This window comes from Trachymyrmex septentrionalis, unplaced genomic scaffold, assembly GCF_001594115.1.
Source record: "Trachymyrmex septentrionalis isolate Tsep2-gDNA-1 unplaced genomic scaffold, Tsep1.0 scaffold56, whole genome shotgun sequence".
Taxonomy (NCBI): Eukaryota; Metazoa; Arthropoda; class Insecta; order Hymenoptera; family Formicidae; genus Trachymyrmex; species Trachymyrmex septentrionalis.
This window is the reverse complement of record NW_017305735.1, coordinates 1,301,348-1,314,374: the sequence shown is the minus strand read 5'-3', so window position 1 is coordinate 1,314,374 and position 13,027 is coordinate 1,301,348. Positions and strand designations below refer to the sequence as shown.

Below are 13,027 nucleotides of genomic sequence, written 5' to 3'. Positions count from 1 at the left end.
TACATATATATATATATATATGCACGTACGCACCTTCATATCAATACACAAGAATGCTAGATTGTAATATTACTTGTATAATTCACAGAACTCGTTTTTCACAAGATTATTTACATATTCAAATCTAATATCATTTTACAAAATATTTTCCAACAAATATGAATACTTGATATTTCATATATAACAGATTTGCTGAACACTTTTACATGTGTAACTTATATTACACAATTATATCAAAATTATTTTAGCGAACTGATTAGCAAGCAATTAATTATCAAATTGCTCAAATAATCAATTAATGATCAATTAATGTTCGCTTACCATAATTTAATTTGAGATTAACTTAAAGCTGAAAATTTTAGATAAATAAAATTATACAAGTAACAAACATTAGATATTTAAATGTCTTAAATTTTAGTACTATAATTAATATAGAAAATCGAGTTAAATGATGGTATGCGATAAAAAATTGTATGTAAATTTATAACACGGAACTTATCTTTTTTATATTTTTTAATCATAGCACAAATTAGATATATATATTTGTAAGTATACATATGTTTTAACTCGCGGATTATTTCTTATGAGTACGAACTAAATTGAAAAATTCTGTAAATTGTCATTTTGCAATTTTTGCAATAATAAAAAATTAAATGTCCGCAAATCATCATATATGATTCCGCGACAATAGATAACCCAGCATTTATGATTTCTAGGAACACGAAAAAAATGTTTACTTTGTAAAAAAATGTTCTATAAATAGATCATTTTTTTACAAAGCCCTATTTCGTTGATTTACAGATTTTCAATAAATTTTTTATCTATAGCAAAAATCACAATATTCACAAAATTTTTCGATTCGATTCAGTTCGTCCTACCTGTTTACAAGAGGTGATTCGCGAATTATAAGACACTTTGTATATATATGCATGCGCGCACATATGTAGGCATGTAAAAAAAGAAACACCTTAATCAAATCTAAAAAAAATACCCAGCACATAATATATACAATTTATGATTTCAGTCCCTCACTTCACAATATCGATAACTATATTAAGACTTAATGAAATTTGATGAAGTTATTAACTTTAACAATGCATTCTCATTCTAATAGAATTACATTACTAATTTATAGTTTATTGTGCCTAAAAATTATCTTTCTATACATAAAATTCATTCATATTACAAACAAAAACTCTTATTTATTTCAATACAATAAAATTATTATAAAAATTAAAATACTGCCTAATTAGGTATACATATATATATATGTGTGTATGCGTATACATACGCAAAGTGCTCCAGAACGATAAAAAACACATTTTTTTGCTAATTTAAAAATTAATTTATTTTATTTAACAAAATTGTCAAAATTATTTATTTTCACTTTCTTTAATGTTATATATTTTTGTAATATGTTATATGTTAGAGATCATTAAATATTCAATCGTTTTTCATATTCTGCAATTGATTTCAAATAAACCTTAGATTTTTAATTATTGAAATATAACAAAAAATGTATGCATTTTGTAATAAATTTGTAATATATTGATATCCAATATCATGATAAGAATATTCTTGTTTTCTATTTTTATTTTTAGAAATTCGAATAGAATTTATTTCATTAAAATAAATTGTCTTTGATCATTAATTATTAAAAAATATCTAAATTGGGAAATTTAAAGTAAAAAGTAATCTGGAATACAAATTAGATATATATATATTTGTAAGATATACACATATGTTTTATAACTTGCGGATTATCTCTCATGAGCATGTAGCACGAACTAAATTGAAAAATTCTGTAAATTGTCATTTTGCAATTTTTGCAATAATGAAAAATTAAATATCCGCAAATAATCATATATAATTCTGCGACAATATATAACTCAGCATTTATGATTTCTAGGAATACGAAAAAAATGTTTTTTTTGTAAAAAAATGTTCTATAAATAGATCATTTTTTTTACAAAACTCTCTTTCATTGATTTGCAGATTTTCAATAAATTTTTTATCTATAGCAAAAATCGCAATATTCACAGAACTTTTCGATTCGATTCAGTTCGTTCTACCTGTTTACAAGAGGTGATTCGTGATTTATGAGACACTTTGTACATATATGCATGCGCGCACATATGTAGGCATGTAAAAAAGAAACACCTTAATCAAATCTAAAAAAAAATACCCAGCACATAATATATACAATTTATGATTTCAGTCCCTCACTTCACAATATCGATAACTATATTAAGACTTAATGAAATTTGATGAAGTTATTAACTTTAACAATGCATTCTCATTCTAATAGAATTACATTACTAATTTATAGTTTATTGTGCCTAAAAATTATCTTTCTATACATAAAATTCATTCATATTACAAACAAAAACTCTTATTTATTTCAATACAATAAAATTATTATAAAAATTAAAATACTGCCTAATTATGTATATATGTGTGTGTGTATGCGTATACATATATGCACATATGTATACATACGCAAAGTGCTCCAGAACGATAAAAAACACATTTTTTTGCTAATTTAGAAATTAATTTTTTTTTTTTAAATTGTTGAATATCAAAATTATTTATTTTCCTTTCTTTAATGCTATATATTTTTGTAATATGTTATATGTTAGAGATCATTAAATATTCAATAGTTTTTCATATTCAACAACTAATTTCAAATAAACCTTAAATTTTTAATTGTTGAAATATAACAAAAAATGTATGCATTTTGTAATAAATTTATAATATAATATTGGTATCCAATATTATGATAAGAATATTCTTTTCTATTTTTATTTTTAGAAATTCGAATTTCATTAAAATAAATAGTTTTTGATCATTAATTATTAAAAAGTATCTAAATTCGTTGGAAAATTTAAAGTAAAAAGTAATCTGGAATACTTTATGTACAGTTTCATATCGAAAAATTGCATTCTTTATATGAATTACACTTATATTATACATCGCACCAAGAATATTTACACATACAAAAAATGTAGATGTTCAATATAATCACTGACACATGATTCTTGTTCCTTTTTTTAACCCAATTATTATCCAAAATTATCTACATCAAGCGACTGTTTGTGGTAACAATGTCGTCATCAGAGATCATATCTTGCAGAGGAATATTTGGCTTCTGCAACAAACAATTAGAAACGGCAAATGTAATTCGCATTCTGCGAAATCACAAGCGACTCTGAGAGAATAGAAACTATTATCTTACTTCAAGTACAATCGTGGATACCATATTGTCTGTGTCGTGATATTGTACACCTACATTTGCAGCTGCTATTGCTACAGTATGAACGTTATCGGTGCTGGTTGAGGTTGTGATGTGCTGGGTAATCGTGGAGCGATTTGCATTTTGTCTACTGGAACCATTATACTCTTATATGCGTAAAATTACCAAGATGAGACACTGTTTCTTATTCTTTTACGAGAAAAACGTGTATTAAAAAATATATATGTATGTACAAAGTAATCACTTACTTTCGTTTTTTCACTTGACCTGAATGGAAACGGCCACCTTCACCACGAATTCTATTCATCGCATGTCGATGACGAGATTCGTGGAGATATTTCTGAAATTAAATTTTTCGTTATTTTATCTCTTTCAAATATATATATTGCGAATAAATATGATGGCATGTAATATAAAAAATAAATGCATTTATATTAATTTGCAACATGTATATACTTTTATATTCCATACAAATTAGTATTCAAAACAAACTAAAAAGTATTCAAATAAATATGAAAATCTCTGTTTTAAAATATATATTTTAAAAAGCTCATTTTTGAAGAAAAGCTTATTTTCCAAAAAAAAATTGAAGAATACTTACTGGCCTTTCCTTGGGTATCTTCCCTTCAGCTTCCAATTTAGCACGAGCTTGACGACGCTTCAATATCCGCCTGTACTGTTTTGCATTGACATATAGTGGTTCTTCTTCGAGAAGTTCTGCATTAGGCAATGCCACTCTTTGGAATTGTGTTTGTCCGCTATTACCTGGTACCATCTAATTACAAAATATAACATGGTGAATTAATGATTATAGCAATGACATTAATTGTTCCTAATTCTCCGAAAGTTCATATGTCAATAGAAATCTAATACAAGGTTGTCACAAATTCTTCATCTTAAAATTCTATTCCTGATTTTCAGATAAATTTTCATGATTTTTCCTGACTTTCAATATTTTGAAATGTTTTGTATTTTCGTCCTAATTTGGAAACCATTAAATATTTTGTTGAGAAATTAATTTAACATAACAAATTATAAATTATTATTGATATTGTTGATATTGCTTGCAATTTTAATTGTTGAGTTGGTAGTATTCCAAAACTGCGTAAGTATAACATACTTTATATTAGGCCAATATTACATGCGTCCATTTTTTGTCAGACAAATTTTTCAAGCCTGTTGATTAGCTATGGGATAGAGAAATCCGACCTTTCTGTTCTATACACATTTAACAAAAATACACAAATGAAACCTTAAAGGTAAATTAAACCTTAAAATAGCACCTTAAAGGGAGCGAGTCCATCGTAACTGATTGAAATAGAACCGTATATTATATTGAAATAGAGTGAGCAACCGTTAATCATAATCGTCAATATATGGTCTGATATGGGTATTAGGCTAATATTATATTTGTCATACGACAAAGCCTATTGATTGGCTGTAGGAAAGAGAAGTTGTCGGATCTCTCTATCCTATAATCAATCAATCAACTTAAAATCTATTGCTACGGTTCATGTGATGCTACAAATGCTTCGAGCATTTTTTGATTGGTCAGTTAGTAAAATTCTTTCTTCCGAGTGGTCAATCAAAAATTTCGAAACATTTGTAGTGTCAAATAGACCACATCCTTTGTCGTACGATAAATGTAATATTACCCTTAAACTTCTTTAAAGTCAAGAATTTTAATTTCTCAAAAAATTTTGTAAAATTCCCTAACTTTTTCCTGATTTCTTTGACTGTAACTCTAATTTCTCACAATTTTCTGATCTCCAGTTTTGTGGCAACCTTGTAATGGTGATAAAGGAACTTCTGAAATGAAAAAAATACAATAACAAAAACAAAATAGATGATAGGTTGAGGAGGAAAAAACAATAACATATGTTTCGACTTTGATTTATGCCTTCAGTAAAGACTTGGAGTCGAAACGTACATTAGTGTCCTTTATCTTTTCGACTTTATGTACAGTTGCCGTTAATATTAAATTGATTTATTAAGGTAAATACGCATCCTCTTCTGTGTAGATTCCTATCACCTATTTTGTTTTTGTTATCATATAATGATACCTATAATATTATTCAATGATTATTATAGAAATCAATCTAAGACATCTATAAACATTATAATGTAAACTACATAAATAAAAATTTTCTATAAATTATTACCATGACAACGTTTCCTCCTTGTGACACTGTTGATGTAGGACTACCTAACGGTTGGACTGGGGTTGTACTAGCAGCAGTAGTTGCAGTCTGTGATGTTGTACCAGCAATTTGCATGAGATTACCATTAAGATTTATAACTGTAAACAAAAGATGTTGAGAATTATTTATACAAAGATGTTAAGATGCATAAAAATAGATGTTTTCAACTTACCTGTTGGTTGGGCTTGTTGCACTTGACCTTCTAATTGCACAGGTTGATAGATATAGGTTTGTCCATCGGGAGTTTGAATAATTTGTGGCGTTTGTGGTTGCTGAATAACTATCTGTTGACCAGTACTGGTCAGGCTAGAAACTGGAACAACTTGGATCTGTCCATTAGGCGCTACTTGTGTCGCTGCTACTTGTATCGCTTGTGGAAGCATCATGGTTTGTCCACCTTGGCCCATTTGAACAACTTGTACAGCCCCACCGGTACTACCGACTACAACCGCTTGTCCTTCGCTGAGTTGCTCCATAATAAATCTTTGCTACAATAATAAAGTAAAAAAAAACTAATAAAAAACTTTAAAAATATATATATATATCGTAAAAAAAGGGCTAAAATAGATACCAGGAGATATCATTGATACAATCGTGTATTCATCAGTGTATCATCATTCAATTTGCATCATCGCTATTAGGTTAACGGTGCGTAGAGTTTACGAGGCAATTATAGAAATGCAACGCAGCCCGCCGACGTGGCGAGTCTAGAGTATTTAGAGTGTTTAGAGCGGGTCATTTCGCTTGTTGTGTGAACCACGTGTGATTTCGCGCGCGCGGGACGTGCGATCTCCAAGCCATGTTTCGCAAATCGCGAGCGGATGAGACGAATAGTGAGAATGCCTAGAAGAGAGCGTTGCTCGACGAGTGAATGCATCAGAATGCACACGTACGTACATGAAAGAAGGGATGCGCGTAATCTCATGGGATTCGCGCTGTTTCGCGGTAACGTTCCGAGACGTCTCAGGGGAGGTTTGCGTAAGCGACGCCGATGCCGCGGTCCGCGAACATATCGTTCGCGAGGATACTCGACGTTCAACCGCGACGAGGAAACTTGGGTCGATCGCCATCGGACGTTCGTGGAAAGAGAGCACGATATCGCCTCGGCAAACATGGCCGTGTGGCGATGACTTTTTTGGCGTCGCGAAGGCGCTGGCTCGCGCGGAGAAACACGCGACGCGGTCGCGAAATCAACGTTAAATCGCGAATGTGGGCGCACGACGGTACCGCGTATCGGGCTGATGTTTGATAATTTGTGAACTTACATTGGATATTTTCGTGGGCACTTTCCCAATTGGTCGACGAATTGAGGACCAATGGTCGGCGAAGGACCGTCCTCAGCTCTTGTGTATTGGTGGCACTGAAAGATGTGAACTGCCAGTCCGATGGCAGTCCGATCCGAGATCGGTCGATGCCCCTCCGCGCCTCTATGCGGACCGCCAATCGAGTTACGCGTCTCATCCCTCTCCCTTCAAGCGCGCGGTTTAAACTGTACATTGTATCACTTTCCGAAAATTCTTTTTATTAATTTGTCTTAGGCCTGGTTGCACCAACGTTACTGTAATTTTTTAAGTGACTTAAAACTCTCTTTGTCCCTGTCTCTTTTCGGTTTTAAAACGAGATAGAGTTTTAAATTTCGTTTTATAAAATCAAAGTAACGTTGATGCAATCGAGCCTTAAAGGATAAATTCTCTGCTGTTTTTTTCTGATAACTCATTGTTTATAAATTCGTTTATACCATATTATTGTAGAACTAATATTGTAATTTTTTTATAGTTTGTTAATATTATTTAGAATATTTAAAACAATTTCATGTTTAAATCTTACATTCGGATTTAGAAATATAGTAAGATACTTTGATTTAAATTTAGGAAAAAATAATTAAATGTAAAATTAAGTGAAAGAAAACAAAGATAAATTGTTTACAGTAAATACAATACGGTGTTTTTATTCGACTTCCTTTTCTTCCTATTTTAATTATTATAACAACTGAATATTTCTCAACAAGATAATTAAATCGAGACCGATGTAAAATTGAACAATTTCAGAGTTTTTATTGCTCAAATTTTCAATCAAATTTTAACAATTTTAAATTCAAATTTAAAAAAAATTCGGATCTGATGAGAAAGATGTATAACAAAATATTTTAATCCTGAATTTAAAGGAATAGTAAAGAAAAATTAAACTACATACGTTTAATGAAAGAAATTAAAAAATTTTCAGTTTATAATTAATTACAGTACAGTTCTCTTACAGTATGAAGTTGCACAAAAGTTGTAGCAATATTACAAAGATTTTGCATCGATATTACTGTAATTTCTGTGCTATGGATTTTTGTTTGATTTTCTTTTCTATTTAAAAAATAAATCGAACAAAATATATTATCTATAAATAAAAATAAATATCGGGCAAAGTAAGAGTCAACACATTTCTTTAAAATTCATAAAAATGTATATTACAAATAACGGAGGTAAAAATTACATAACGCAAAAATTAGAATGTAAATTAACAAATGATTAAAAGTTACAAGTTTCGGCTACCGGTTTGAGCCCTCTTCAGACATTAACGAAAAAAATCGCAGAACAAAAAAAAAAAAAAAAACAATTGTCGCAAAAGATCGCATATCGGATTTTAAAGAAATGTGTTGACTCTTACTTTGCCCGATATTTGTTTTTATTTATTTTGTTTAGAAAGAGTCCTTTGTTTTGTTATTTAATTTTTATTATCTACATTTGAATTTTCTTTAATAAAAACAATAAAATTTGATCTCTTTAAAAATACACACTCACACAAACACCTGCGTGCGTGCATGTACAAAGTAAAAATGTCTAGCTGTAACTTATCGTCTTGGACTACAATTAGAGTTAAAAGTTCTAAAAAAGCTTGAAAGAATACAAAAGAATTTCAGAGACTTGAAAAAGTACAAAAGAATAATATATCAAATGAAATGTTTCTCATTCTTCTTAATTTTGCATTAATTATACATCTATTACTATATAAATATTAATACTAATTACAAGTTAGTTAACATTTATATTTATCACTGCAAAATAGAAAAATTTTTATTATTTATAAATAATTATAAGTTACATTATGAAATATCTTACATAATTTAATATTGTCATTTAAAATCCTTTATAAATTCCTGCAATTTTTGAAGGCAATAAATTTGCGTTAAATCTTTCTTCACAATAGTAAAAAAGAATTATAATAATAATTACAAAATCATAAGTTATATAAGATTCGATTGAATTTATTAAACAATGATAAAATAGTATTATTTTTCTTACTTTTATCTGAAGATATGTATGTACGAAGTGTCCTGCTATTATTGCATAAATTAGCACATTCTTTGGTCACTTTGGAATCGATTTTTCTTTTGAAAAATATTCAGGCAGTGATAGTTGAAAAATTATAATTATCAGCTTATTAACAATTAAAAGCAAAAATCTCGTTTTATAAATTAAATTTCAAGGGTCCAAATAAATAGCAAAATTGTATTTATCAATTCATTTTGAATAAACTTTATTTTTATAGAATTTGTATTTAATATCATATTTTATTAAAGATATAATGTGGAAGAAGGGCAAGTTGAAAAATCTCACTCGATATTTTTCCTAGAAAAACAACAGATTCGCAATTGGCCAAAAAATATGCTATTAAATATTTGCATGGGATAGTGGTAGGGATACTCTCTGTGTGTGTGTGTGTGTGTGTGTGTATGTGTGTGTGTGCGCGCGCGCGCATGCGCGTGGGCATGTACTTATCGATAAATATTACAACAAATTAATTTTTTATATAAAAATTTCACATAGATAAAAGATTATGGCTCACATCTTAATAACACTAAACTTTAAAATAAAAAATAAAAGAGAGAACTGTATATCTATTTAACAATCATGAAACTATTAGTACATAGCAAGCATAAACAGCAGTAATAATTCAACATTCTGTATAATACATTACAATCGATCTTTTGTCTTAACATAAGCTAGAATTGTAACTCGGATTAGGTCGATATATTTCCGACGTATCCTTTTTTATGATGTTAAAATTCCAATCAAATGAGATGAAATTATAAATTAATTTGACGGATATTCAACGATCACGATAGAAACGGAACCACCAAATCCTCCTTGTGTTCGACTTTTACATCGCCTAATGCTGTCACAGCCTTGTTGAGCATTTCTGTAATCTGTATGTTTAATATATGTATTACTTTCATTATCGATAAACTTAATGCTTTCATAACGAAGAAAATATGAGAAAAATGAAGCAAAGTATTTACCAATTCTTGGTCTTCAGCAGCAAGTGGATCGGCAGCTAATGTTCGTTCTGGAGCAGGTATATCCTTAAGTAAGCAAGATGCATCCTCGGGAAATTTAATTCGACCTGATTCTATTCTCTTTGAATACGCACGAGATCTGTCCATATATTCATGCTGTTCTAGATTATGAGTGTCTAACGCGCCCACGTCAATAACATTACTGTAAAAAAATAATCATAACATCAACTTACAATTTTTAGAGTAATTTATTTTATAATATTTTCTACTAATAAAAAACTAATAAAATTGTATTATTCCATAAAGGTTATTTAAAATAGAGTTAAAGCTATTTTTTTCTCACTAACTGCAGCTTAACTTCTTTCCTCCTGAATATTATATATTCACTTTTATGTGATATTTTTTCTAATATTCAGTATAGTAAATTCATGACGAAATGATATAAAACAGCGTTAACTCCAAGATTAAAAACAAAATTCTTATAGAAAAAATTATATCTTCAAAGTAAATTAATATGCAATATAAATTACATATAAAAAAAATTAAAGAATTAAGTATAAGAAAAAATTTACTCACGCTGCAGTTTCATGTAAAATTCTATTCAACGCACTCTGTTCGTCTGTCTTCTTAGGCACAGAACTTGCATATTGGTTAACGTAATCATCACTGGAAAGAAGAAAACCAAATATATAATCTCATCTTACTTAAGAGAGCTCGAAATATTGTCGAACACAAAAATGTCTGTGCTTGATAAACACATAAAATAACTCGCCTATGAACTCTCGGTACGTTTGTATTATTACTGACAGGATCTACCAGCAAATGTGTTCTTTCGTTCGCTTCTCCGCCCTGCAAACATTTTAATAGATATTTAAAATATATATATAATTTAAATTTTTATTACTTTCTATTATTATAACTTCTTTATCATTGCAACACAAATATATGTGATATGTCAATTAGACGTTATCACTATCGTCGAGTAGGCGTATTAACTGCGACAATTGTCACGCATCGGTGATAAGGAAGAAAATGTTGAAAGTACAGTAAAACTGTTTTCGCAGTTATTTTACCTGTGGCCCGCTGTCCTCTTTACAAAAGCTGTAGCAGCATCCCATGTTTGAACGGAATCCCACCAATGTGACTTTTCTCTACGAGCAAAGTATATCCGTTATTGCAAACGGTCGTTCATTTTTCTGTTCTGGTAAACAATCAGGTGAATCAGCTGTGTCGCCGCAAAATTCTACGTATATACATACACAAACATAACTTTATAAATAGACTGTTTCAGCAAGGCGCATGCAATTAACTGACACGAAAACGACGAAAACTTGGGGACATAACGAAACCGGGTACATGCAACGTCTCTAGTGGAACTCGCCTTGTACTACTTGAAAACATAACCTTGTTCCTACTGACATCGTATCAGTGTTGCAACGATATATAAAAATCGATATTAAATTTCGTTCAGCAGAATTAACTGAGGAAGCTGATATTTATGTCGGTACTAATTTTTTTAATTTCGCTACTTTGATATATACACATATTACAATCGCTATCATGTCAGGTACAAAGGTAAGTTCAAGATCGATAATAATATTTACGTATGTTATAATCATATCTACATAATAAAGTTTACCAGTTTACTGTAGATTAGTTTTTTTCTTTTTCTTTTAGGAAGTAACAGAGCTGCAAGCGTTTAAAACAGTCTTTTATCACAGTGTGGTGATACTCGCGCTACCTGTGGTTGCTTTCTTTACAAGCAAAATTTTTCTCTTTGATGGTATGAAACGTATATATATGAGAAAATTGCAATGAACACCATAGCAAGTTTACAGAGAAGAGATAACTATCAAAAAAAATTATTTTTCCATATATTTCTTTTTTGCAGAATCTATGGATTATATTTTAGAATTTTTGCCTTTTTGCTTTCTTCAACTAATGAAGACTTTGCTTTATTTATGTTATAGGTATATTAGGTCTCAACACAGTATCAAGTAATGTGTATTCGGCTGGTATTGCGGTAATAGTATTACATATTGCCTTAGGAATTTTTATATACAGAGCATACTTTGATGACCGATCAAGAACACCAGCGGTTAAGAGAGATTAGTTTTTTTATTATTAAGTACACCTTGGTGATCGTACACTTATGACATAATCACAGTCAACACATTTGTCTCTGATAATATTAAATGGCATTGTAAAGTAAAACTTTTATGTGTTGTCACAACAATCAACGATACTTTTTTCTTTAGTCAGTAATCAGTTGAAATCCATTTGCAATTTGCCAAAATTAACAATTAATGCTATCTGTGCAATGTAATTTATATAAAAATGAATTTTTACAAAGCAACTTACATTCCACAACTTCAAACGTTACATATATGCATTACATATTCCCAGTATACTGTTCGATGTCCATACCAACGTTAAAATATTACGACTTTTCATGTACAAATAAATGTATGGTGAATTAGTATGAATTTATGGTGTTTAAAATTTTTTTCTTGGTAAAACTTTTCTTGATGAAACACAGATACTTTTATTTACAATTTTCTTTTATAAAACGCAAATAACAATGGCAACATAAAGTTTGAGTGATTTTTATTTGTTTATTGAAGATAGACGCCATATTCCCTTCTTTATATGTAAAGATTTTAAAATTTATGATAATTGCATACTATTTATTTTAAATTTTCAAAGGTATTTCAAAACTTGACTATCAACTCCTTTTATCCTTGTTTAACATTCAGTGAATAATAAAAGGATAAAATTATACTCGAGTTAACAGAATTTTGGAACACATCCCATATTTATAAAAAGAAAAATTTTTCGAAACCTTTTAGCTTATCACAAATAGGCTAAACAAACGTAGAGTTATTAATATAGAACGAATAATGATTAATTCATACAATTCAACTTGCAATGTGGTAAAAAAAACGTTACCAAAACAAACATTATTTGATTCTTTTATTTGGAACAATAAAATTTGGAATAGCAAACAAATATTTTTTAAACATGAATTATTTGTCGGATAAAAATGTGACAATTTATATACGTTTCTACAGAAAGTTGGATGAAACTTATTAAATAATGATATCTGATTCATAATATCTCAATAAGACTGAATATTCAACATCAACTAATTGCCAGATATATAGACGGAAAATAAATGTGATAATTCATTTGATATAACATAAAAGTGTATATAAATATATACACTAACGTGACGGTGTGAAATGTATTGTATAAATAAAAGAAAAGAAAACGCATTACATGGTGAAA

At 29.3% G+C, this 13,027-nt stretch overlaps 3 protein-coding genes across 8 annotated transcripts in view; 1 reads left to right on the top strand and 2 right to left on the bottom strand.

Moving 5' to 3' along the window:
- Positions 1–6,929, bottom strand: part of LOC108752156 (nuclear transcription factor Y subunit alpha) — a 7,448-nt gene extending 519 nt beyond the window's left edge. Inside the window, exons 1-7 of one of the 5 annotated variants that reach the window (XR_001939535.1) lie at positions 6,720–6,929; positions 5,627–5,942; positions 5,416–5,552; positions 3,855–4,028; positions 3,502–3,593; positions 3,236–3,380; positions 2,998–3,148 (exon numbers count right to left, since the gene is read on the bottom strand). Coding sequence is in view for 4 of the 5 variants with exons in the window: in XM_018492821.1 (XP_018348323.1) it covers positions 3,077–3,148; positions 3,236–3,383; positions 3,502–3,593; positions 3,855–4,028; positions 5,416–5,552; positions 5,627–5,930 (927 nt within the window). In the remaining variant the exon portion in view is untranslated. The other 4 variants (XM_018492821.1, XM_018492823.1, XM_018492822.1 and 1 more) reach the window with 4 other exon arrangements.
- Positions 6,930–9,205: 2,276 nt separating this feature from the next.
- Positions 9,206–11,452, bottom strand: LOC108752123 (ragulator complex protein LAMTOR1). 2 transcript variants are annotated; one of them, XM_018492756.1, is made up of 6 exons: positions 11,379–11,452; positions 10,813–10,890; positions 10,512–10,588; positions 10,316–10,405; positions 9,743–9,941; positions 9,206–9,649 (listed from the first exon to the last, which is right to left on the bottom strand). In XM_018492756.1, exons 2-6 carry the CDS (start codon positions 10,855–10,857, stop codon positions 9,560–9,562), a joined length of 501 nt encoding a protein of 166 aa, XP_018348258.1. In that variant the 5' UTR covers positions 10,858–10,890; positions 11,379–11,452; the 3' UTR covers positions 9,206–9,559. The 2 variants fall into 2 exon arrangements, with proteins under 2 accessions (XP_018348258.1, XP_018348259.1); XM_018492757.1 differs by lacking the exon at positions 11,379–11,452 and adding an exon at positions 10,999–11,049.
- LOC108752124 (vacuolar ATPase assembly integral membrane protein VMA21 homolog) lies at positions 11,241–12,452 on the top strand. The gene is made up of 3 exons (XM_018492758.1): positions 11,241–11,314; positions 11,417–11,522; positions 11,710–12,452. The coding sequence occupies exons 1-3, from the start codon at positions 11,300–11,302 to the stop codon at positions 11,850–11,852; spliced, it is 264 nt and encodes an 87-aa protein (XP_018348260.1). The 5' UTR covers positions 11,241–11,299; the 3' UTR covers positions 11,853–12,452.
- The last annotated feature ends 575 nt before the right edge of the window (positions 12,453–13,027 follow it).